The 20,751-nt window shown below is 65.0% G+C and overlaps 5 protein-coding genes across 6 annotated transcripts; 2 read left to right on the top strand and 3 right to left on the bottom strand.

Moving 5' to 3' along the window:
* The first annotated feature begins 71 nt into the window (after positions 1 to 71).
* Positions 72 to 4,287, top strand: CHLRE_10g428550v5 (uncharacterized protein). The gene is made up of 9 exons (XM_043066597.1): positions 72 to 327; positions 527 to 703; positions 928 to 1,067; positions 1,373 to 2,029; positions 2,282 to 2,341; positions 2,559 to 2,622; positions 2,820 to 2,903; positions 3,293 to 3,479; positions 3,682 to 4,287. Exons 1-9 carry the CDS (start codon positions 157 to 159, stop codon positions 4,098 to 4,100), a joined length of 1,959 nt encoding a protein of 652 aa, XP_042919994.1. The 5' UTR covers positions 72 to 156; the 3' UTR covers positions 4,101 to 4,287.
* Positions 4,288 to 4,419: 132 nt separating this feature from the next.
* CHLRE_10g428525v5 (uncharacterized protein) lies at positions 4,420 to 6,051 on the bottom strand. Its single transcript, XM_043066596.1, has 4 exons — positions 5,928 to 6,051; positions 5,742 to 5,845; positions 5,400 to 5,522; positions 4,420 to 5,159 (listed from the first exon to the last, which is right to left on the bottom strand). Exon 4 carries the CDS (start codon positions 5,109 to 5,111, stop codon positions 4,824 to 4,826), a length of 288 nt encoding a protein of 95 aa, XP_042919993.1. The 5' UTR covers positions 5,112 to 5,159; positions 5,400 to 5,522; positions 5,742 to 5,845; positions 5,928 to 6,051; the 3' UTR covers positions 4,420 to 4,823.
* Positions 6,052 to 6,639: 588 nt separating this feature from the next.
* Positions 6,640 to 11,741, bottom strand: CHLRE_10g428500v5 (uncharacterized protein). Its single transcript, XM_043066595.1, has 11 exons — positions 11,449 to 11,741; positions 11,242 to 11,309; positions 10,725 to 10,823; positions 10,330 to 10,418; positions 9,986 to 10,070; positions 9,321 to 9,452; positions 8,845 to 8,907; positions 8,136 to 8,243; positions 7,744 to 7,858; positions 7,482 to 7,576; positions 6,640 to 7,298 (listed from the first exon to the last, which is right to left on the bottom strand). Exons 1-11 carry the CDS (start codon positions 11,537 to 11,539, stop codon positions 7,089 to 7,091), a joined length of 1,155 nt encoding a protein of 384 aa, XP_042919992.1. The 5' UTR covers positions 11,540 to 11,741; the 3' UTR covers positions 6,640 to 7,088.
* A 130-nt stretch (positions 11,742 to 11,871) lies between these two features.
* CHLRE_10g428433v5 (uncharacterized protein) lies at positions 11,872 to 16,977 on the top strand. Of its 2 annotated transcripts, XM_043066593.1 has the most exons (12): positions 11,872 to 12,064; positions 12,463 to 12,538; positions 12,826 to 12,888; positions 13,071 to 13,122; positions 13,281 to 13,382; positions 13,840 to 14,017; positions 14,186 to 14,257; positions 14,676 to 14,803; positions 15,044 to 15,208; positions 15,426 to 15,514; positions 15,891 to 15,899; positions 15,981 to 16,977. In XM_043066593.1, exons 1-12 carry the CDS (start codon positions 11,966 to 11,968, stop codon positions 16,532 to 16,534), a joined length of 1,587 nt encoding a protein of 528 aa, XP_042919990.1. In that variant the 5' UTR covers positions 11,872 to 11,965; the 3' UTR covers positions 16,535 to 16,977. The 2 variants fall into 2 exon arrangements, with proteins under 2 accessions (XP_042919990.1, XP_042919991.1); XM_043066594.1 differs by lacking the exon at positions 15,891 to 15,899.
* Positions 16,978 to 16,999: 22 nt separating this feature from the next.
* Positions 17,000 to 20,691, bottom strand: CHLRE_10g428400v5 (uncharacterized protein). Its single transcript, XM_043066592.1, has 8 exons — positions 20,325 to 20,691; positions 19,857 to 20,189; positions 19,642 to 19,715; positions 18,872 to 19,494; positions 18,479 to 18,584; positions 18,132 to 18,331; positions 17,867 to 17,970; positions 17,000 to 17,675 (listed from the first exon to the last, which is right to left on the bottom strand). Exons 1-8 carry the CDS (start codon positions 20,584 to 20,586, stop codon positions 17,221 to 17,223), a joined length of 2,157 nt encoding a protein of 718 aa, XP_042919989.1. The 5' UTR covers positions 20,587 to 20,691; the 3' UTR covers positions 17,000 to 17,220.
* Positions 20,692 to 20,751: the final 60 nt, after the last annotated feature.

The raw sequence follows: 20,751 nt of genomic DNA, 5'->3' as shown, positions 1-20,751 counted from the left end.
GTTCATACTAATTGAATCTTGGTTACTTTAGAATCGCAAGTATCCATAGTTGACCGCATAAACGCGACTGGGTGAATTTGCCTCATTCGTAAGGCCTGCATGCAAAAGCTATTGAGCCCTTCTAGAGTTATTATGTTGTTATGCTAGGCCAGTGAAATGCTGCATTCATTGTCGCGGCTATCGCCGCGGGTCGGGTTGGCGTTCGCCGCCTGGGAATCGTGCACGGTGCAAGCATGGCAGCACGCCATACGCCGATGTGCCAGCACGGGCACTTCTGCTGACCCGGGACAGGAGGTTGACGTGGTGATAGCTCTGGGGACCAACATGGTGAGCCTGGAGGACCCCTCGGCGACTCCCTGCTCCTTGGTCGCCGCGCACGCGCCCGCCCTTCGCCTTGCGCCGCACGACACCATAGGGTTTTGTCGGTGTTAGCACGACATCACCCACCTACACCCCATGCGCCTTCAACACGCCCTCTCGTTGTCACTCGACCACCGGACACCTCTGCACCTTGCGGCGGCTCCAGGGCAACCGGGGGCTGAACTTGCACAGGGGGCTGCGCCGCCTGCGGCAGCTGGGCCTGTCCGTGCTGCGGCACTCGGCGCTGTACGAGACGGCGGCGGCCTACGTCACCGACCAGCCCGCATTCCTCAACGCGGCGGTGCTGGCGCGCACCCACCTGCCGCCGCGGGAGCTGCTGCGGGTGAGGCAGGGGCGGGGCGGGGCGGGGGCAGGGCAGGGGCGGGACAGCTACTTCCTATGCACGTTACAGCTGTGAAGAGGCGCAAGCTGAGCTGGGCTGCACTCCAGTCACAGCCGTAGCATGTGGCTATGAACTGCCAAAGTCATTGCACCCGCCTGACTGGCTCTCTCGCCCCTGCCGCATGTGTTAAACTCCTCCGCCCCCGCCGTTACACCCCGCCCCAGTTGTTGAAGCAGGTGGAGGCGGAGGCGGGTCGGGACCTGGCTGGCGGCCCGCGCTTCGGCCCACGGCCGCTGGACCTGGACATCGTCTTCTACGGCGCGGCGGGGTACCGGGATGAAGTGCTGGAGGTGCCACACCCCAGGTGCGTGTGGCAGGCCTGGCAGGGATGGCAGCAACGGAGGAGGGAGCGAAAAGGCAACAGGCGATTTTGCCGGCCGAGGGGAAGTGGCCGCGTGACGGGACTTGCAGCGGCCAAGAAGACCCTGTCTCGACGAGGCACATGGGCAAGTATCTGAGGATGGCAAAGGTGTCTGACTCACGCGTGCGCACCGCGCGGAGAAGGACTGCAACGTACACTCACACAACGAGCATGAGGTACACACGATTCGGGGGGGGGGGATGACTAGTTCCAAGATTACGAAGGTCTGGGGCTTTTGACGGCCACAGGTGGCGGGAGCGGCCTTTCGTGACGGCACCGGTGGCGGACCTGCTGTACCGCCGGGAGGAAGCATCCGCAGCAGCAGCCGGCAGCAGCAGCAGCAGCAGCAGCACCAATGGCGCTGGCGGCAGTAGCGGCGAGGCGCCGGGCTCCGTGCCATTGCCGTATGGTCATGCCGGGTCCGTGCTTGGTCACCTCCGGGAGGTGAGGGGCGTGTGGGACGCGTCTTGCTCGCGGCGGCCGCAGCCGCCGGGGTCGGCGGGGGCAGGCGCCAGCAGCAGCGTTGGCGGCGGCGGTGGAGGAGGAGCAGGAGCGGCGGGGAGCGGTGGTGGCGGCGAGATCATGCGGCGAGTGACGCCACTCATAAACATGGATGCGGGGCCGAGCAGCAGCGGCAGAAGTAGCACTGCTGGCGGCAGTAGCAGCGGGGCCGACGCGCTGCTGACGTGGGGTGTGCGCACGCAGCTGATGGCCATCCTGAACGTCACGCCCGACAGCTTCAGCGACGGGGGCAAGTTCTTCCCTGCAGGGCTGGGCGGGGCTGACGGCGGCGGTGCGGCAGGCGGTGCTGCTGCGGCGGGCGGGCTGGCGGCGGTGGTGGGCGCAGCGGAGGCGATGGTGCGGGAGGGCGCGGACATGCTGGACGTGGGCGGCCAGTCGACACGGTGAGGAGAGAGGACTGATGGGAAGGGCATGTGGGGAGGGTGAGCGGTAGTTTGTTCCAATGTCAACTAAATTGAGACCCAGGGTGGGTGGGAAGACGGGTCGGCACATCTGGCGTGGTGGTGCTGGTACAGTAGCATGCGCACGCCACATGTGCTTGTGGCTGCAATGGCCCGACCCCTCACCCAACACGCTGGGCTCCCTTGTCCGTACGGCTACATAATGTCACCACTGCCACCACCACCCGCCTTCAGACCCGGCGCCACGCGGCTGACGCCGGAGGAGGAGCTGGCGCGCGTGATGCCGGTGGTGAGGTGAGATCAGGCCGCGGCGGGTTTGTTGTTGTTGAGCGATTTGTTTATGCGCTGGGTCTTGTCTCTAGCGGGGCTGCAAACTGCTGGCCGTTGGAGTTAGCTGCAGCGAGCTAGAGGCGGGGACAGGAGGCAGGTGGGGTCCCTTGCCTGACACGCATGCTTCGTGTGTGCTGGGTATCCCCCTGACGGTGCGATCACTTCTGCCGTGTGCGCTCAGGGCGCTGCGTCAGTCGCCGGTGCTGCGGTGTGTGCCCATCAGTGTGGACACCTTCTACGCGCAGGTGCGGCCGTGAGGCGCACTGTAAGCCTTGTGCTCCGATGTGCGATCCGATGGCCAAACCTGGTGCCTGCTGCGATCGTGCGGCTACACCCCACAACAATTACTACGAAGTGAATGTTACTGCCTGTGCGCACACCAAACCCACAAGGCGTGTGTCGTGTTATCGTGTGTGTGTCGTGCGTACGTCGCCTGGCACAGGTGGCGAGGGAGACGGTGGCCGCGGGCGCCAACATCGTCAATGACGTGTCGGGCGGCGCTTTGGATCCAGACATGCGACACACGGTGAGCGCGCCCCGGAGCGGGGGGCGGCGGCAGCAGCCCTCGGGCTGAACGCGTTTGCCGTGCCCCCATACAAGGCGTGGCCTACAACCCTCCACTACTCACGCTTGCTTGCTTGGCTGCGGCGGCAGCAGCATAGAGCGCTGCCTGGCGCTGTCAGTCGCTGGGGATCCCGGTATGCGCGCTGCGGGTGTGCTTGCAGCCGGACAGCGGTAGTCACAGGGCATCTCATGATGTCATCCAAGTTCCTTCTCTAGGAGATACCGTTGGGAATGTGGGTTCCTCCCGGTGTGCGAGGAACTTGCATGTGTGGATGCGCGCTGGTGCGCTTGCCACGCACATCGCCCTCCTTATACCGGTCATGCCGCATACGTACCGACATGCCGGCACAGGTGGCGGAGCTGGGTGTGCCGTACGTGCTGATGCACATGCGCGGCGACCCAGGGACCATGTCCCGACCCGAGCACACCAGCTACGGCCCCGGGCCGGTGTGGCGGGGCGTGGGCGCCGAGCTAATGGCGGGCGCGCGGGCGGCGGAGGCGGCGGGCGTGCCGGCGTGGAGCATCATCCTGGACCCAGGTGCGTACTGCGGCGCGAGCACACGCACCCGCATCCTATGCCCATGCACACGGATGCATACTCCTCCTGGTGCTTTCTCGTGTTCGTTGGCACAGCGACAAATTCACATTGACAGCGGAAGCATTTTATTGCATGATGACCGTAAGAACTAATGGCGTGCTCCACCGCCTGCTGACCGGAAATGTTGTGTGTGTCCTTGCAGGCATTGGCTTCGCCAAGACGGCTGAGGGGAACGTGCAGCTGCTCCGAGACCTGCCGCTGCTGCGGAGCCGCGGGCTGGACGGACCCTACGCAGCGTCCGCGGCGGCGGCCGCCACCGGCAGCAGCAGCCCGGAAGCCGACGGCGGCAGTGGCAGCATCAGCATCAGCAGAAGCAGAGACGGGCACGGGGACGAGGACGGCAGCAGCAGCAGGGTGTGGGGCGGGCCGTTGCTTGTGGGCCCGTCCCGCAAGCGCTTTCTTGGCGCGTTGACGGGGCGGGAGGTGGCGGCGGAGCGGGACGCGGCCACCGCGGCGGCGTGTGTGGTGTCGGTGGCGGCGGGCGCGGACGTGGTGCGGGTGCACAATGTGAGGGACGTGCGCGATGCGCTGCGAGTGGCGGATGCGGTGTACCGCGGCTGAGAGGCGGGGGGGGGGGCAATGGGGATGGTTGCAACGATGTTGATAAAGCGGTACAGGATACACTGAAGACTGCACTGGGGGAAAGGTCGCAGCTGCAGCCCAGGCACAGGCGGCCCACGCCGACGCACCGAAGCAGGAACCGCTGGACTGCAATGTAGTGCCAGTTGCCATGTAATATCAGTTGGGGATTCCCTGCATGCAACGCGTCGCTTAACGCCTTTCACCCACGGTGTGTGTAGAAAGCTCAGAATCTTACCCCATGCTAAATTTTGTAGAGCTTTAGGTGAGCAATATGCACGTACTCTTAGTGTTGTTAGGGGTAGTCTGATGAGGAAGTGCTGGGCCACCAAAGTTGCGGGGTGGGTCGTCGTCCGGGGGGTCGGCCGGGTTTCGAGAGCCCACCGCACGCATGCCGCAATTCGATGCTGCTGCCCGCCCTCTCCAACCGCTTCGCCATCATCTGTGGACAAGTGTTCCCCGGTCACGGGAAAAGGGGCTGAGCCCCTCCACTCTCTGATGCCGAACAACCTCATCGCCCGGACATAGCCGGGGTCGGTTTCCACAGGCACATAGCCAAACCCGGTGCCTAGCAATCGCGATGCCACAGCAGAGCCAACCGCAGCCAGACGTAGCACAGTTGTCAACAGCCGCACTACTTGTCACGCCGCTACGCATGCCCTGCCAGCCCCACCGCGGACCGCTGCCTAGACACCAGCCGGCTCCTCAGCCTGCGCGCTTGCGCCGCTTCTTGGGCGGCGCTGCGCTCTCCTCCTCCACGTGGCCTTTCCCGCCCCCTCCGCTACCAAGATGCGCGCACGCGCCGCCGCCGCTGCCGCTGCCGCCGCCGCCGCCGCCGCTGCCGCCGCCGCCGCCGCCGCTGCCGCCGCCGCCGCCGCCGCTGCCGCCGCCGCCGCCGCCGCTGCCGCCGCCGCCGCCGCCGCTGCCGCCGCCGCCGCCGCCGCCGCCGCCGCCAGTCTGCAGCGATGCAGGTCGCTTGTGCCCCAGCAGCATTTCCACCAGCGCGTGCCGGATGTTGGTTGCGGAGTTGACGTCACGTCCCTGCACCGTCGGGAGGGTAGAGTGAGTGAGTCCCACTGAGCCCACGACTGAGCCGTCACCCAGCCGTCACCCAGCCATCACCCACTGAGCCCCACTGAGCCCACGACTGCGCCCCACTGAGCCCCACTGAGCCCCACTGAGCCGTCACCCAGCCAGCCATCACCCACTGAGCCCCACTGAGCCGCCACCCAGCCACCCATCCATCGCCCAGCCAGCCGCCCGCCCACAAAGTGGACTCACCCACACCGTCCCGCAGTGGTTGCACACTTGGACTTGGTGAGCACGTAAGCCCCCCCATGGTACGACCGCCTGCAGGCAGCGCTGCCCGTTGCCGAGTAAGCGCCGCCCGCACTTCGCACACACCTGGGGAGGGAGGGGGCAGGAGTACAGTGTGAACCTTGCTGGCTACCCGGCTACCTGTACACGAGCCCCATCCTGTCCACCCGACCACCTGTCTACTCATTCCAACCCGTCTGCTCTCATCTTGCCTGCGATGTGTAGAACTCGTCCACGTACACCACCAGGTGCGCGTACTTGTCCACCAGCAGGCGGAGCAGTGCCCGGTTTGGGCCCCGCCCCAACCTGCTGATGCAACCGCCATAGCCAGTGTTGGCGTTGCCCCAGCCAACAATGACCTCCTCCTTGGGCCTTCCACCAGCCAGCTGCTGCGCCGTGTGCTCCAGCACCTGTACCCGTGGCATTGGTGTAGCGTCAGCGCAGTGCAGTTGGTGTGGATGCATCTGCTGGCCCCCTCCCCTCAACCCCCACCTTCTGCGTCCGCACATGGACAGTCAGGCGCCACCGCCGCTGGCCCCACTGCCGGTAGGTCGCTTCTCACTCCGGCCGAGTTTTACCTGCTGCCTATTTTTCTACAATAGGGAATAGCAAGTAATATTACGTAGCGCTCGCGGTTTGTGCCAGTTTGGCACTTTTTGTCGACACAGGCAGGCAGGCAGGCAGGCAGGCAGGCAGGCAGGCAGGCAGGCAGGCAGGCAGGCAGGCAGGCAGGCAGGCAGGCAGGCAGGCAGGCAGGCAGGCAGGCAGGCAGGCAGGCAGGCAGGCAGGCAGGCAGGCAGGCAGGCAGGCAGGCAGGCACGGACAGGGGCAATCCTGGGGGGCTTCGCCCCCCCTGGATCGCTTCGCTCAGGGGGCTCAGCCCAAAAAAGTTTGCTGGCGTCGCGCGCTGGAGCTGGCGCTGCTGGAGTGTGAACACTGTAGGCAGATATGAAATGGGGGCAACGGATTGCTAGGGCGTGTGATGTGTGATGGGACAGGGTTCAGGCAGGTTGGCGAGGTCCCTTAGGGTGCAGCTGACGCCCGTACCCCAAGCAGACAGCAAACAATTTGCAACGGCAGAGCAGGAGTACATGGCTGGTCGAACGCCGGAGTTACTGTACCGACAAGTCGCTGGCTGGCTGGAAGTTTGCTGATGCGCATTCCTCACGCTCCGGGCGCCCGGGCGATAGCATCTGTGGAAAACATGTAGTGATGTACGGCGAAATCATACACATGCAACAGCGCCGAGGCCTGCCTCAGCTAACGCGTCCACACGGTGCAACTCCAGTTCCCTGCCTGCCTTATCTATGAATGCGACATTACAAGAAGGGACAGTCCGACCAAGCAAGGGCGCCTACTTCCGCCCTGTCAGCTACCACGGATGCCTGTGAAGCACCTCCGCACCCTCCCTCCGTCCCTCGCTGGTCGCCACCCAGTCCATGCCAGCAGCCGCCTAGCAAACTGCCCCTACCCGCCACCAAGACACCACAACAAGGCGCTACGCCAAACTGCCCCTTACCCTCTCCCATCGCACCCACCCACGCACCAAGACGCCAGCTCACGCGCCACCTCCCCCACGCCTGCCCGCCCGCCAGCACTAATCGCCTACCCCGCCTGCCCGCCCCAAAGCTCCCAGCGCGCGTTGCCCAGTCATCAATACCCCGCACCACCATCGCCGTCCATGCCGAACGCGCTCTCCAGCCCCTCGCCCAAGCTGGCGCCGCTCTCCCCGCTGCGCGGCGTGAATAGCTCCTCGGGGTGGTACACCAGGTAGCCCTGCTTGTCGCGGTTGCGGCTGTAGCAGGCGCGGTCGCCGGGCTCGCAGTCCTCGCACACGCCGCACGACAGCCGGCACGACCCCACCTGCTGGCCGCCAGGGTGTGGGGACCGTCAGGCAGCGCGTTTGTGCGTTTGTGCGTTTGTGCGCGTGTACACAGGATCAGGCAAAGCTCCCCACCAGGCCTCCAAAACCGTCCCAACCCGAGCCCGAACTGTGTTGATCAGCTCATCCAGCTCGTCAAGCCCGCACCACTCCGCCTCGCTCACCTGGTTCGCGTCGCCCTGCATGTATCCGTGGTTCTTCTCACACTCGCCCGCCGCCTTCCACTTGGGGCACTCCTTGTGCCGGTCCGTGCACTCGCCTGCGGGCGGCCGCGGCCGGCAGCGGCGGCGTCACAGAGGAATGGCACGGACGGCGCAGTTCCTGCTAGATGACCGCTCCAGTACATCGCGTCAGATGCGTGCAACCTCCTCCCTTCCCATCCCTCCGTTCCCCATGAACGGCTGCCTCCACCCCCCGCGCCCTCACCCGGGTCTTCCTCCAGGTCATTGCGTGTGAAGGTCTTGGCCACGTCGTCCCACTCCTCCGGCCGAAACGGCTTGGTGTGCACCCACACCGTGGCCGTCCACTTGACGCCGCGAATCTGCACACACATGCCCACGCCCATGTCCACGTCACCGCACAGCACATGCCCGGTTCCAGCGGCACCGCGGTGCCCTCCACGGTGCTCGTCCCCCACCCCAAAAAGACGCTGCAGGACGCGCAGCACCCCCGCCGTTTCCGCCGTTTTCGCCTTCTCCCAACTCAGTCATGCCTGGAGCCCCCAGCCGGCACACACACAACGCACGGCCCAGCCACGCATCTGAACCAACCATGTGGACAGCCCCTTTCGCCCCCCCCGCGGGCGTCCGGGCACGCACCACGGGGCAGCCCTCGTGCTCGCTGAGCGGGTCCTCCGTCTTGCCGTCGGGCTTGACGCTCCAGAACAGCAGCGCGTCGCCCTTGCGCGGCTTGAACGCCACGTTGTTCTGGCAGAGGGGCGCGTGGGAAGAATGGGAAGCGGGTGAGAGGGCGAGAGGGGGCGAGGGTGAGGGGGCAGTCCTGGCGGTGGGCTCGGTACGGTAGCAGGGCGGTTCTCATGTTAAAGAGCACAAGGTAAACATTGCGCAAAGACAGTGTATGCGATGCAGCAAAGCGACGGTTTACGGATGTTACCTGAAGATACCTGCTGCGGTGAGCCGCCGGTCTTACCAACCGGAAATCGCGCAACCCCCGCTACTCTAACCTCGAGGGGGGATTCGTGTCCACACGCTCTCAAGGGTGCAAACCCATGCACGTGCTCACGGTACCGTGAGGCCCAGGCACTCCTACGATTCCCAGCTCCGCGTCGCTACTCCTGGCCGCTAAGTCCAAGCGGTTCTCGTGTGTGCGTACGGTCGGGGTGAGAACTGTGAGAGCTGCGGTAGGCGTGCTGGGCGCCTGGTCGCTGCGACCCGTGCGACAGTGCCCATACCGTAGTGGCCATGCCGCGTGGGCGCACACTGCTCCCCGCACCACCACCACCCCACCACCCCACCGGCTCCCTCGCCTCCGACCCCCTCCCCTCCGGCCCCCTGCCCTGCCCCTCACCTTGACACACTCGCTGAAGGGCCCGAACACTTTGGGCATGTCCGGGTGCGCCCACGCCTCCGCCTGGTGTGTGTGTGTGTGTGTGCGGGGCGCAGCGACGTGACACGCACCGGGGCACTGTACGTAAGTGTCGTGTGCGGAAAGGGCCAGGTGGTCCTACCTGGTCCCCAGCCTAGAGCTCCCAGGGCAGCGGCACACAGCCTGCAGCACCGCAAGCACTGCAACACGGCTGTGGTCCCTGTGCGGCTGCCGTGCCACAGCCCGGGGTGAGGCGACGCAAAACGCGCGACCACAAGCGCCCGCAACAGTCCGCCTTCCCTTACCCCATTATAGCCCCACCCACGATCTGCACGGCCACAAAGCCGCACAATGCCCCAACGCCCCCACGACCACACTTTAGATTTCTCATTCGCAATCCCCCGCCACACACACACACACACACGCCCCTCCCCCCTATCCCCCCCCCCCGAACGCACCAGCGGGAAGGCCGTCTCGCCGCCCAGCTCCGGGTCGGACAGGTACAGCAGCACAGTGGCCAGCCGCGGCGAGTCGTTCTCCAGGCTGTCGGTGTGACGGTGGTAGTACTGCCCGTTGCCGTAGCGCAGGACCTGTGTGGGGGTGGGAGTGGGGCGAGGGTGGGGGGTGCAGCCGTTCATGAAAGTATATATTTAGGGTGGGGTGGGTTGCGGCGGGGTTTCGGTTATTGTTGGTGTTGTCAGGGAGGTGGTGAGGGAGGCGAAGGGAGGGCGGTGTTTCCGCATTCGTGGGGTTGAATCGGTGGGCGTCCGGAGCTCTACGGGGGCTTGCGCCGCTGCTGCAATGGAGCGAATGCCTTCTATCAGCGGCCGGCGGGCGCCAGTACGCAACACCACAGCGCCCCCTGGCGCCCCGCACCTAACGGGCTCAAGTCTTTTCACAGCAGCCGGCGGCTCCAGCTGCCCCGACCGCCTACGTGCCTCACTCCTTGCTCACACACCCTGCCCACTCCCGGCCGCTTGAAGGCCCCCCGATTAAATCTTCATGTCCCCGTTAGCTGGCTGCTGGACTTGACGAATATCGGTACCGACGCGCCTGCTGTACCGCTGTGCCGCCCCCCCTACACACAAAGCACCCCCACCCCACCCCCCCTGTCGCCCCGCACCTGCATGTCCTCCTGGTAGTGCACGGGCACACGTGTGAGCACCGCCACCCGGTCTTCCACCCGCGCCACCACCGGCGTGGCATACCTGCAGCCAGGCAGGCAGGCAGGCAGGCAACGAGACATCCAAGAACAGTCGTTGACACGTGCGTCTTTGAAGTAGGGTGAGTAGTGGTGGTCGCAAGATGGTGATGGTGATGTGCAGGTGGTGATGGTGCTGTAGGCTAGCTGGCGCTTACATCGCCTGTTCCGCAGCCTACGTCGCGGCCCCAACCGCTCCTTTGCAACTGCCCTCCCCCGTATAATGAATCCCCCCCTTTAACCCCTGTCGCTCCCCTCCCCCCCACCTATTGATGAATGTGCCGTACGACGTCCGGTAGTCGTCCAACACGCTGGACCCATTGTCCGCCACCACCGTCGACCGCCGCATGTGCACCTGCAGTCGAGATCCGCAGGTGAGGGTGGTACTCGCCCGAGCCCTCGCGCGCGTTTGCGTTTGCGGGTGTGGCTCTACCCTCTGATTCATTGCCAAGCGGCAGCATAGCTTGCAAGAGTAGCCAGAGCACAGCACGCATCGCACACCTGCATTAATGCTGCCGGCCTTGCCTCAACACACACACGGCGTTACGCCGCCGCTGCCTGGCCTTCACCTCTCCTAAACCCTCCATCCCTACCCATGCTGTCCGCATTGCTGCCGCGCCCGCCCCTACCCCGCACCCCCACACCACACAGAACTCCGCACCTGTGCCACGTCAGCGATATGGGTCGCCTCCTGGTCCGTGAGGAAGTTGCGGATGACGAACGCGCGGGGCTCCCACGAGATGACAGACACAAACGGCTCCTGCGCAGCATAGCGCCGGGCATGCGTTGCGTGTGTGTGTGTATGTGTGTGTGTGTGTGTGTGTGTGTGTGTGACTACGGTTTCCACGGTTATTCTGCCAGATCACGTGATCGTGTATCTGGTATAACCAACGACAGGGCTCTCAATCGAGGGCTGCCGTGACCTGGCGTTTCCCCGGCAGAGCGCAAACAGCTCTGGAGTCCACAGGGTAACGCACTCCGACCCTTCACCGCGCCGTGTGTGTGTGTGTGCCCAACGACCCGGAACGCCACCGGCCTGCCGGTCTATGCCCCTGAGAGCAGGTGCTGTTTCATAGATTGTGGGTCGCCAAGCTGTGTCCACCTAGGGACCCGGCAATGGTTGCGCGGGGAGGAGCGGAGCAGATGGTGGGGAGAGGACCTGTCCTGCGTGCACGGACCTGGCTCTCCATCGTGCTCCTTGGATTGTAGGTGTCGCCCCGCCATCCTATCAGCCGTTCTTCCTCCACTGTGTCACACGTTGACGGGAGTGAGAGAAGTGGAAGGCGTCGGGGAAGGAGGCACCAGCGGGCCCGGGGCCGCACACGGGCGGGCGGATTCATGCCACCTGATACCCGTCGTCGTCCCGTTGAAACGCTATCCCGCACCTGCTGCTGCTGCAAGTATTGAAAGCCACAGTAACAACGATGCTGTCGACCGTTTCAAGCCCACTCGATTCCGCCACACCAGCTCCGTCATGGTGCCTATGGGCCTGAATAAGCTTTCAAGAAATGAGGTTCAAGCTATGATTAACTCAGGAGGGCACAGAAGTCAAATTCCCAAACTTCGGTGCAAGTGCGACAAACAAAACTCAAGTTGACTAGTTTATCGGCCGATGGCATGTGGAAGAAGTATCTGCTAAAAGAAGTCTTCAGTTACCGTAAACAATACTGCAACCAGGAGTCACCTGGAAGCAGAATCCGTCCGGCACCGCGATGCAACAGTTGCCCTGCGCATGTCTCCTCTGACTCAGGATGCCCGGCGGACTCTCTCTGCAATACTTTCATGACGCTAAATAGCATCAATGTTTAGCTTATCACAACAGCGACAGTGAGACAGTGACGTGACCGGCTCCGCTTTAGCGCGGGATTCCACTCCTCGCTTTAGCCTTCTCTCCCCAGCACAATGCCCGAGCTGCCGGAGGTCGAGGCAGCCCGCGGCCTAGTGGAGCTGGGCTGCAAGGGGAAAACAATCTTGGTGGCCAGGGTCGCAGACGACGAGAAGGTGGGTACCGGTCACAGCGTGCCCCACACTCAGCCTAGGTGGAGCCTCTCGTACCCGGAGTAGGCCTAGCTACCGGCAAGGTTCCATTTAGCTACAGGGAAGGGTAGGGGGGGAAGGAAGGGCGTAAAGCGTCGGGTGTGGCCCGCTGGCAAGGCGAACACAGCAGGGTTCGTCCCGCGCAAACCCGTGGCAGGCAGGCATGACACGCAACACACGTTCCTCGGCGCGACTGCTCCTTGGTCCGTGGCTGCCAGTGCTTGCCGCCACGCCGCCCCCCGTCCCCACCCCGCCCCCGGCCTTTCTCAAAAGCTTTTGATAGACGCAAGGCAGCTAGCTCTGTCATCCCAGCGTGTTCCCTACTCACCACATCGCCCTGTCCTTCTTTGAAAACACAACAGGTCATCAACGGCTGCACACCGGATGAGCTGCGTAAAGCGCTGGAAGGGCGCACGTTGTTACGCGCCCACCGGAAAGGTGAGGGCACGATCTGGGACATGGGAGGGGCGCGCAGAGAGGGGAGTATCGTGCCACGCACGGGGGCGGGCGTGTAACTACCAGCCCAAGCTAAACCAAATTAAACTGAGCTAGCGCAGGGTGGGAGACCACAGTCGGACTCGTTAAAATGTGGTGGTGGTGGATGCTGACCACTGTGTATAGCACATGCTGCGCCTGCCCTGCATGCTTTGCCCACTGACATCCTGCCGCCGCTACTGCCGCCACTGCCGCCGCCGCTACTGCCGCCACTGCTGTCGCTGCATCAGGGAAATACATGTGGCTCGAGCTGGACAACGGGGGCAAGGGGCCCTGGGTCATGCTGCACTTCGGTAAGGCTCACACTACGCATCACCAGCTTGGCTATTGTACTACTGATTGGCAAACACACGCGCGCCGTAGCAGACTGGCAAGCGGAAGCGAGCGGCATAGTTGTTGCGCCTTGTCATGCATACATGGCCTAGCCCGGCGCTCCGTTTGCATAAATGCGTGACACCACTCGATTTCATTGCAGGCATGACTGGGGGCATCGTGGTCAAGGGAGTGGGCGTCACTAAGTACAAGCGGTGAGCGTGAGCTACGCAGCCGCGCCGCACACAATGGCAACCTCACCTCACTGTCAGACGCAAGGCAGCTCTGTGTTGCCACCCAGGCCATCAAGGAATCAATCAATGCGCCATACCTCATGCTCCTTACCCCATTGCACTCTCCTCCTCACTCCCAGTGCCCACCTGGAATCGGACCCGGAGTCCTGGCCGCCGCGCTTCACCAAGTTAGAGTTGGAGCTGCAGGGCGGCGGCAGGCTGGCCTACGTGGACTCGCGCCGGTGAGGGGGATTACAGTCATGATAAGTCAAGGAAGTGGTAGTCGTGGACTCGCGCCGGTGAGGGGGCGGGGCGGGTGGGGGTAGCTTATTACAATCCCAAAGATACCTGGGGGGAGGTAGATAATGGTGGCAGGAGGCGGGGTCACCCAGGTGGGGGTTGGGGGTGGCTGGGCTGCGTTGGGCTGGGTGGCGACAGGCAAGCCTTGTACGGGCGTGCCGGGGCAACGGCATTACCGGACTACAGGTGACTCGGTAGGCCCCTCCACTGTGGCAGTAGTGCACTCGGTTGTGGCACATGAGATGATGTGCCACATCCCTGGTGCTTGCTGCATCGCACTTGTTCATAATCGGGTCAGTCAGTTCACCAACCCTGACAGGTCAGCCCTTGCCCTTGCCCTTGCTCGCGCCCTGACCTCAGCCGCCGCATCGCCACCGCCACCGCCACCGCCCCGCACAGGTTCGGCCGCATCAAGCTGCTCCCCGGCCCCGACCCGCTGGCCTGCGAGCCGCTGTGCCGGCTGGGCTGGGACGTGCTGCTGCAGCTGCCGCCCACCGCCGCGCAGTTCGGCCAGGTGGTGCGGGAGCGGGTGGTGCGCGCGCCCTCGCTGCGGATCAAGGCGCTGCTGCTGGACCAGGTAGGTGCGTGTGCCGTTTCCGCACCGTACCGTATGTGCGAGAAGTGAGGGGCTCAGGACTTCCTGTGAGCGTGACAGGCTAGCCTTGATGGCGAGCGGGCCTTGAAGCGGGCCTTGGCAGCTCAACTTCCACTCTATCGCTTTTTCCTACGCCATGTCCATGCGCAGGAGTTCTGCAGTGGCATCGGCAACTGGGTGGCGGACGAGGTGTTGTACCAGGCGCGCATCCACCCGGAGCAGGTGAGGCGCAGGCGTAGGCGCTGGCCCTGCAGCGGACGGCAGGGGCAGCTCCGAGCCCGTGAATGCACACGCATGAGCGGTGATTGAAGGGATTGTGTGTACCCGTGCCGTGGCATGCCTCACTGTGCGGACCATTGTCCCACACGTGCGCAAAGAACAGGTGCCAGTCCTCAGGTTCAGCCGCTCTCGCTATCTGGCCTCCAGTCCTTCCGCTTGCGCTGGCGCGGCCGCTCCTCCACACACACACACACACACACACTCACACACACACACGCTCTCGCGCACACACACACACACGCTCTCGCACACACACACACACGCTCGCACACACACGCTCGCACACACACACACACACACACACACATCCACACACACACACACACACACGCTCACACACGCTCTCGCACACACGCCGCAGACGGCCACGTCCCTGGACGACGGCTCTATGGCCGCCCTGCACGCCGCCATCCGCGAGGTGGTGGGCCTGGCGGTGCGGGTGGAGGCGGACTCAGACCGCTTCCCCAGGGACTGGCTCTTCCACTACAGGCGCGTGTGCCTGTGCCTGTGTGGTTTTGGGGTGAACTGGTGTTGGGTTTGTCGAGGCTGTGTTTGTGTGCGACGGCGCCGGTCCAGTAGTGCCACGTGCGCCGGTCCAGTAGTGCGCGCGCGCATGTGCGGGGAGTGCTGAAACAACTGGGTACGGCCACCAGGTGGCCACGCTCTGGTCAAGTTGTTAAGCGGGCTGCCGTATCAATGTGCTGTGTTGCTGCTGTCTTGTTGTCGCAGGTGGACGAACAAGAAGGCCAGCCAGGACGCCAGCGGGCGCGCGATTCACTTCGTAACCGTGGGCAGCCGCACCTCGGCCTTTGTGCCGGCGGTGCAGCAGCTCAAGGGCTCGGGGGCGGCCGGCCGGGCCAAGGCAGCGGCCGCCAAGGAAGCGGAGGAGGGCGGGTGAGCCGGGGCAGGGGGATCTGTGTCTGGGCACAACGAGTAGGTTTTTTTGTCATTGGGCAAGCCTGCAAAACAACGGAAGTGCGGGATGAAAGCCCCGGCAATGAGGCAAGTGGCGGAGGTATGGCATGGTCGCGGCCGCCGCTCGTGATTTACCAGCGGGCGCGCGTTCATGCCATGGTCCAACTCAGTTGTTATGCCCGGCTGGCGGCTGCAGGCCCGCTGCAAAGCGGAAACGGACCGCCAAGAAGAAGGCCACCGCGGAGGAGGAGGAGGAGGACGGCGACGGCAGGGAGACCAGCGCGGGTGAGCCACCGGCCGTGCCCAAAGCCCGCAGCAGCAAGCGCAGCAGTCGTGCTACTGGCAGCAGCGCCGACGGCGTGGCTGCCGCCGGCGGGGCGGCGGACGCGGGGGTGGTGCGGGGCAGGGCGCCGCGGCACGGGCCCATGCGGCCCATGCGTACGCCGTCCCTGCCCAGCGGTGTGGCCGGAGGCAGTAGCACCCCCCGCTCATTCCACACAGTGGCCCAACCGGCGGTGTGCCGGCCGTTGCTGCGCGCCGTCGGGCCGCAGCGGCCGTTGTTTACCATGTTAGGGCCGCGGCCGCTGGGGCGAGCGGCGACGTGTTTCGCGACCTGTGCCGCGCTGGCGTCCACGCATTGGCTGGGGCTGGCAGGCTTCAGATTGTAGAGGTGGGCCTCTGCGGCTGTTTGTGTGTTGGTCTTGTCTTGCTGGCTGACTGAGCGTGCAATGCGGCACTGCGATGCGCGCAGACTCGGACGAGGGTGGCGATGACGTTGATGATGTTGACGAGGAGGAAGAGGAGGACGACGACGAGGAGGAGGAGGAGGCGCCCACGGCCAAGCGCCGCAAAGCTCCTGCGGGCAAGGCTGCAGTGCCCACCACGGCCAGGGCTCCCCGCGGGAAGGCGGCCAGTGCCAAACCCTTGGCCGCCGCAGCCAAGCCGGTAAGGGGCAAGGCTGCAGCAGCGGCTGGGGCCGTGAGCGGCGGCAAGCCTGCTGCTGCCAAGCCAGCGCGGATCGCGGGCGGGAGAGCGGCCAGGCCCGCAGCAAAGGAGGAGTCGGAGGATGAGGCGGAGGCAGGTGGGGAGGCGGATGGGGAGGCAGGTACGGTAGCGGAGGGCGGAGATGCACAGGGCAAGAAGGGAAAAGCATCCGCAAAGCCCAAGCAGGCGGGCAGCCAAAGGGCAACGCGTGCGAAGGCAGGCACGACTATAGCGGCTGTGGAGTCGGGTGGACACGCAGCTGGCGGGCAGAAGGCGGCGCCGGCGGCGCCGGCACCGCGTAAGGGCAGGGCCAAGAAGTGAATTCGCGTGCGGATGTGTATGTCAGAAACCCAATGCTGTGGCTGAACCGAATGCGAGGCGCGTGCGTGAGCGAGCGGTCTAGACCTGGAGCTGGGGCGAGCGGGAGCGTGCATGGCAGCAGGCTCCAGACGATGGACTGTTCTCCGGATGTGCAATCGAGTGTGAGTGGACGCTGAAGGCCTTCTCAAGTCACCGTAATGTGTGTGCTGAGGGGTGTGGTCACGGGAGTGGCGCTTATGGAAGTGCGAGTGCTGCGCTGTATCGTGCTGTAGGATTTGTGCGCAGGCGACATTGGGCACACATGGCCGTTTCAGGGGCCGATGCTGATAGCACGGGGCGTGCCGCATGCAGTCAGCTGTCACCGCTACGCGCTGTGGTAGGACGAAGGTGGATGAGGGCCCAAAGCACACGCAAGCGTGTGCCGCGACAACTGCGCATGTCAGCACCCGGCCAGCACCCCGCCAGCAGCATTTCCGGCGCACAGCTGACCTTGCCAACCTTGCAGTCCACCGCAGCCAATCCTGCCAGTTCCGCATCCATGTATCCTGCTGCGACACCCAAACCCACAAATTCGCAGCCCACCACCCACCGCCGATTGCCACGCCGGTCACCAGTACCACCACCACCGCCTTGCCTAGGCTGCCCTCCACACACTCCCGATGCCGCCGCGCTGCAGCCGTCACCCTTCACCCGTCCCTCGGTAGCGGCCAGCCCGCCGCCTCCATCAGCTCGCGCACATAGCGCGGCAGAGGCGCCACAGCTACCAGCGGCGACTTGCCGGGCCGCTTAATCACCAGCTCGCGCGCGTGCAGCATAATCGGCACACTCGGCACCGCCGCCCGTGCCGCCCCCGGCGATGCCGACCTTCCCCTGCCGCCCCTGCCAGCCCTCGCTCCCCCGCTCCCTGCGCCTGCTACTGCCGCCCCCGCCTCCACTTCCGCTTCCGCCTGCTCCGCCGCCTGCTGCTGCAGCCGCAGCGCCACCACGCGGGGGTCCTCCCCCAGCAGCGCCCACCACTCGGGCGGCAGGCGGTCGCGCAGCCCCAGGCGCGGCGGCAGGCCGCCGTAGCCGTAGCGGCCGTCGCCGATGATGGGCGCGCCCAGCTTGCGCGCGCAGTGGATGCGCAACTGGTGGCGCCGGCCTGTGTGGCGAGGGAGGGAGAGTGGAGGGGTCATGGAGCGAGAGCGGAGCGAATGGAGGGTGCGCACGGAACTTGGAAGGGGAGGTGTGAAGGTCGGACGGCTAGGGACCGGGATGGTGTACTCGAGAACAATCCTGTACGGCGCAGGTACACACACACACACACACATTCTCTCGCTCCCGCCCGCTCACCTGTCTCCGGCGTGAGCTCCACCCAGGTCACGCCGCAGCCGGTGCCGCGCACCCGGTAGCTGCTGACGGCGGGGTAGAAGGACCCGTCCACCGCCACTGGGAACCTGCAGCGTGCGCCGCGTGACAGAGGGCACAGGCGACGTGTATCGGTATGCGATGCGTTGTGTGTATGTGCGTGTGTTTGAATGTGTCTTGTCGGAAATCATGCCTCACAGTAGAAGCACATCATCATCGCCACCAACACCACACCCAGCCCACCCCGCACCTGATGCGCCCCGACTGCCGCGGCTGTAGGTCACCGGCCAGGAAGGCCCAATATGTGCGGGCCACGTACAAGTCCTCGGGAATGTCGTCAGCGTCGCGCCCCCGGCCCTGCCGCCCCCGGGGGTCCTGCCGCCCGCGCCCGCGCCCGCGCCCGCCGCCTCGTGCGTCCTCGCCCTGCTCGCCCTCCTCCTCCGCCAGCGCCTGTAGGAGACCATCCGTTATAGCGCAGATGCATGATACCGCTTGTACTGAAGAAAATGCGCCCAGGACCGGCCTCGACATCACCGAGATGTTTTAGTGACAACAGTACGAAGCTGCAGCACGCGCGGCTCCCACCCACCCACCCACCTGCCGCGACTTGCCGCGGAAGGCCGCGCTGAGCCAGGCGGCGGCGTCGGCGTTGCGTGCCACCACCATGACGCCGCTGGCCTGTGCGTCCAGCCGGTGAACCAGCCTGCGCAGTTGGAGGGCGTGTGGGGGTGTGAGGCGTGTGGGCGTGTGCGGCGTGTGGGGGCGTGCCGGCGTCGGTCGCCGCGGAAGTCAGCAAGACATTTGGTATGACCTCGATTCCTGACCTCCATTCCTGACCTCTTCCCCCGCATTGGCTCTGGCACTGCACCCCATCTCTACTCCTCTGCCCCGCCGGACCCACCACCTCTACATCCTGCAGAAGGCTATGCGGCGGCCACACGACCCTTCTCCCTACACATCCAGGCACCACCACCAACCCGTCCAACTCACTTTGGCTCATCCTGCTCGCCAAATCGGAGCGCTTCCCCCATCACTGAATCGAGGGTGGGGCCGCCGCCATCACGGCCGCCCGCACTGTCCACGTCCCCAGCCGCGCGGCCGTGCACACGGACGCCGGCGGGCTTGTTGATGAACACCAGCCCCGGTTGCACGCCCAGCACCCACCGCCGCACACGCTCGGGCGTTAGCAGCTGCGGCGTTAGCAGGCCGCTACTGCCGCCCCTGCTACTGCTACTGCCACTGTTGCTACCACCGCCGGCTCCACCAACTGCAGCTGTTGCGGCTGCCCCGCCTGCCGGCTTGAACAGCGTGCTCCGTTGCGCGACGGCCGCCGTCACGCCGGCGGCGGTGACCGCCGCCCCCGCCCCTACAACCACACCAGCACTTCCCGCTCTGCTGCCTGGTCCGGGCCCGGCCTCGCCGTGGGACGCCGCACGCCCCGCCGCTGCCGCGTCCCGCGCCCCCGCCCCTGCAGCCTCCATCAGGCCGCCGCCGGGTCCGGCCCCCGCCTCGGCCGCCGGCCGCAGCGAGGCGGGGAACAGCAACTGCTCCCCGTTGGCCAGCTGGCGACAGCCGCGCACCCGCACCACCTTATCTCCATCATACAGCCGCACCTGCAGATGCGTCAATGTGTAGGCGGTGGCAGCGTCTAGTAACCACCATACGTGTGTTCGGGCATCATCGCCAAACCGCTTTAATAGATCAACCAATCCTCTCGATCCACCCATCTGGTTGTACGTGCAACCGCCGCAACCGCCCACCTGGCGCTGCCGGAACAGGCGGTACAGCACGGCGTGTGGCACCTCGGGGCCGCGCCGCCGTAGCCACGACATGGCTGCAGTTGGGGGACAGTTGGGGGGGGTTAAAACAGTCTGTGGTGCAAGGCGGGTCCTCAGGTGTCCTGCTGCGTCCATTGACTTAAACGATACCTAGCCCGCCCCAAACCAGCTACGCCCCACCCGCTCCCGCCACTGACCTGTGGGTGCGGGCATACCCCGGATGAAGCTCACTGGCGGCGTGGCAGCGAAACCCTCCTCGCGGAATCGGTGCAGGATGTCTGCTCCGCGCACGGCACTTTTTGTGCTTCTCGAGCCGGCAGGGCTACTGCCACTGCTGCTGCTGCTGCTGCTGTTGATGCTGCTAGCGGCAGAGCTTGAACCCTCCCTACTTGAGTCAGGGGCACTAGTGCTGGCGCTGCCCGCAGTACTGGCGGTGTCAGGAGTGCGTGTGTCGGCGACGGCCGGACGGCTTCTGACACGCCCGCCAATGCTCCCGTACGCCACATCGTCCCTGAGGCTGCTGCTGGCACCTGTGTCATTTGAACACGAGGCATCAGTTACACTACCTTAACAAATCTGCAGCGGCGCTGCTGCTGCTGCTGCTGCTGACTGAGGCGAATTACCAGTGCCAAAGGTACCGTACATTCGTGAACGCTGCGGCGTACCTGGCACGCCTGCGCGTTTCTGTGCCGGCTGAGGCGCCGCCTCATGCCGTGACAGCGGCTCTTCTTGGTGCTGCTGCTCCTTATCCTGCTGCGCTGCCGCCTGTGGGGTCTGGGAGGCGATGCACCTCCACGAGGGGCTTGCGCCGCCTGCTAGTCCGAGGAGCGCCCACACGCCCGGCCCGACTGCAGCCTCGGCGCCGCCCAACCCAGTACAGGCAGCTGCAGAGCTAGCCCATGCTCGTGAAGCAAGGTAGCGCGCCATCACGCCTGGCAGCAATCACGCCAGCTTGGAGTCTGCTCGCAAGGCATCCACGGCTAGAGGGATGTGACTTGCCGCTCTTGCATTTCCTTGCTTTATGGCAACTGGTGGCACATAGCAGTATTATTCAGTATGCTGTATGAGCTACAAAAGCTTTAGCCGCGAAAC

This window comes from Chlamydomonas reinhardtii, chromosome 10 (genome assembly GCF_000002595.2).
Source record: "Chlamydomonas reinhardtii strain CC-503 cw92 mt+ chromosome 10, whole genome shotgun sequence".
Classification (NCBI taxonomy): Eukaryota; Viridiplantae; Chlorophyta; class Chlorophyceae; order Chlamydomonadales; family Chlamydomonadaceae; genus Chlamydomonas; species Chlamydomonas reinhardtii.
This window is presented reverse-complemented; position numbering and strand designations above follow the sequence as displayed.

Coding starts and splice junctions, on each gene's coding strand:
- CHLRE_10g428550v5 (XM_043066597.1), top strand. CDS start 157: ATGCTGCATTCATTGTCGCGGCTATCGCCGCGGGTCGGGTTGGCGTTC. Junction 1,068..1,372: donor CTGGAGGTGCCACACCCCAG/GTGCGTGTGGCA, acceptor TGACGGCCACAG/GTGGCGGGAGCGGCCTTTCG. Junction 2,030..2,281: donor GTGGGCGGCCAGTCGACACG/GTGAGGAGAGAG, acceptor ACCCGCCTTCAG/ACCCGGCGCCACGCGGCTGA.
- CHLRE_10g428525v5 (XM_043066596.1), bottom strand. CDS start 5,111: ATGCTGCTGGGGCACAAGCGACCTGCATCGCTGCAGACTGGCGGCGGC.
- CHLRE_10g428400v5 (XM_043066592.1), bottom strand. CDS start 20,586: ATGGCGCGCTACCTTGCTTCACGAGCATGGGCTAGCTCTGCAGCTGCC. Junction 20,190..20,324: donor GAAACGCGCAGGCGTGCCAG/GTACGCCGCAGC, acceptor CAAATGACACAG/GTGCCAGCAGCAGCCTCAGG. Junction 19,495..19,641: donor GCCTGTTCCGGCAGCGCCAG/GTGGGCGGTTGC, acceptor ACGCATCTGCAG/GTGCGGCTGTATGATGGAGA.
- CHLRE_10g428500v5 (XM_043066595.1), bottom strand. CDS start 11,539: ATGACGGAGCTGGTGTGGCGGAATCGAGTGGGCTTGAAACGGTCGACA. Junction 8,244..8,844: donor CCTTCAGCGAGTGTGTCAAG/GTGAGGGGCAGG, acceptor CCCCTCTGCCAG/AACAACGTGGCGTTCAAGCC. Junction 7,859..8,135: donor AGCACGAGGGCTGCCCCGTG/GTGCGTGCCCGG, acceptor ATGTGTGTGCAG/ATTCGCGGCGTCAAGTGGAC.
- CHLRE_10g428433v5 (XM_043066593.1), top strand. CDS start 11,966: ATGCCCGAGCTGCCGGAGGTCGAGGCAGCCCGCGGCCTAGTGGAGCTG. Junction 12,539..12,825: donor GTTACGCGCCCACCGGAAAG/GTGAGGGCACGA, acceptor TCGCTGCATCAG/GGAAATACATGTGGCTCGAG. Junction 13,123..13,280: donor GGCGTCACTAAGTACAAGCG/GTGAGCGTGAGC, acceptor CCTCACTCCCAG/TGCCCACCTGGAATCGGACC.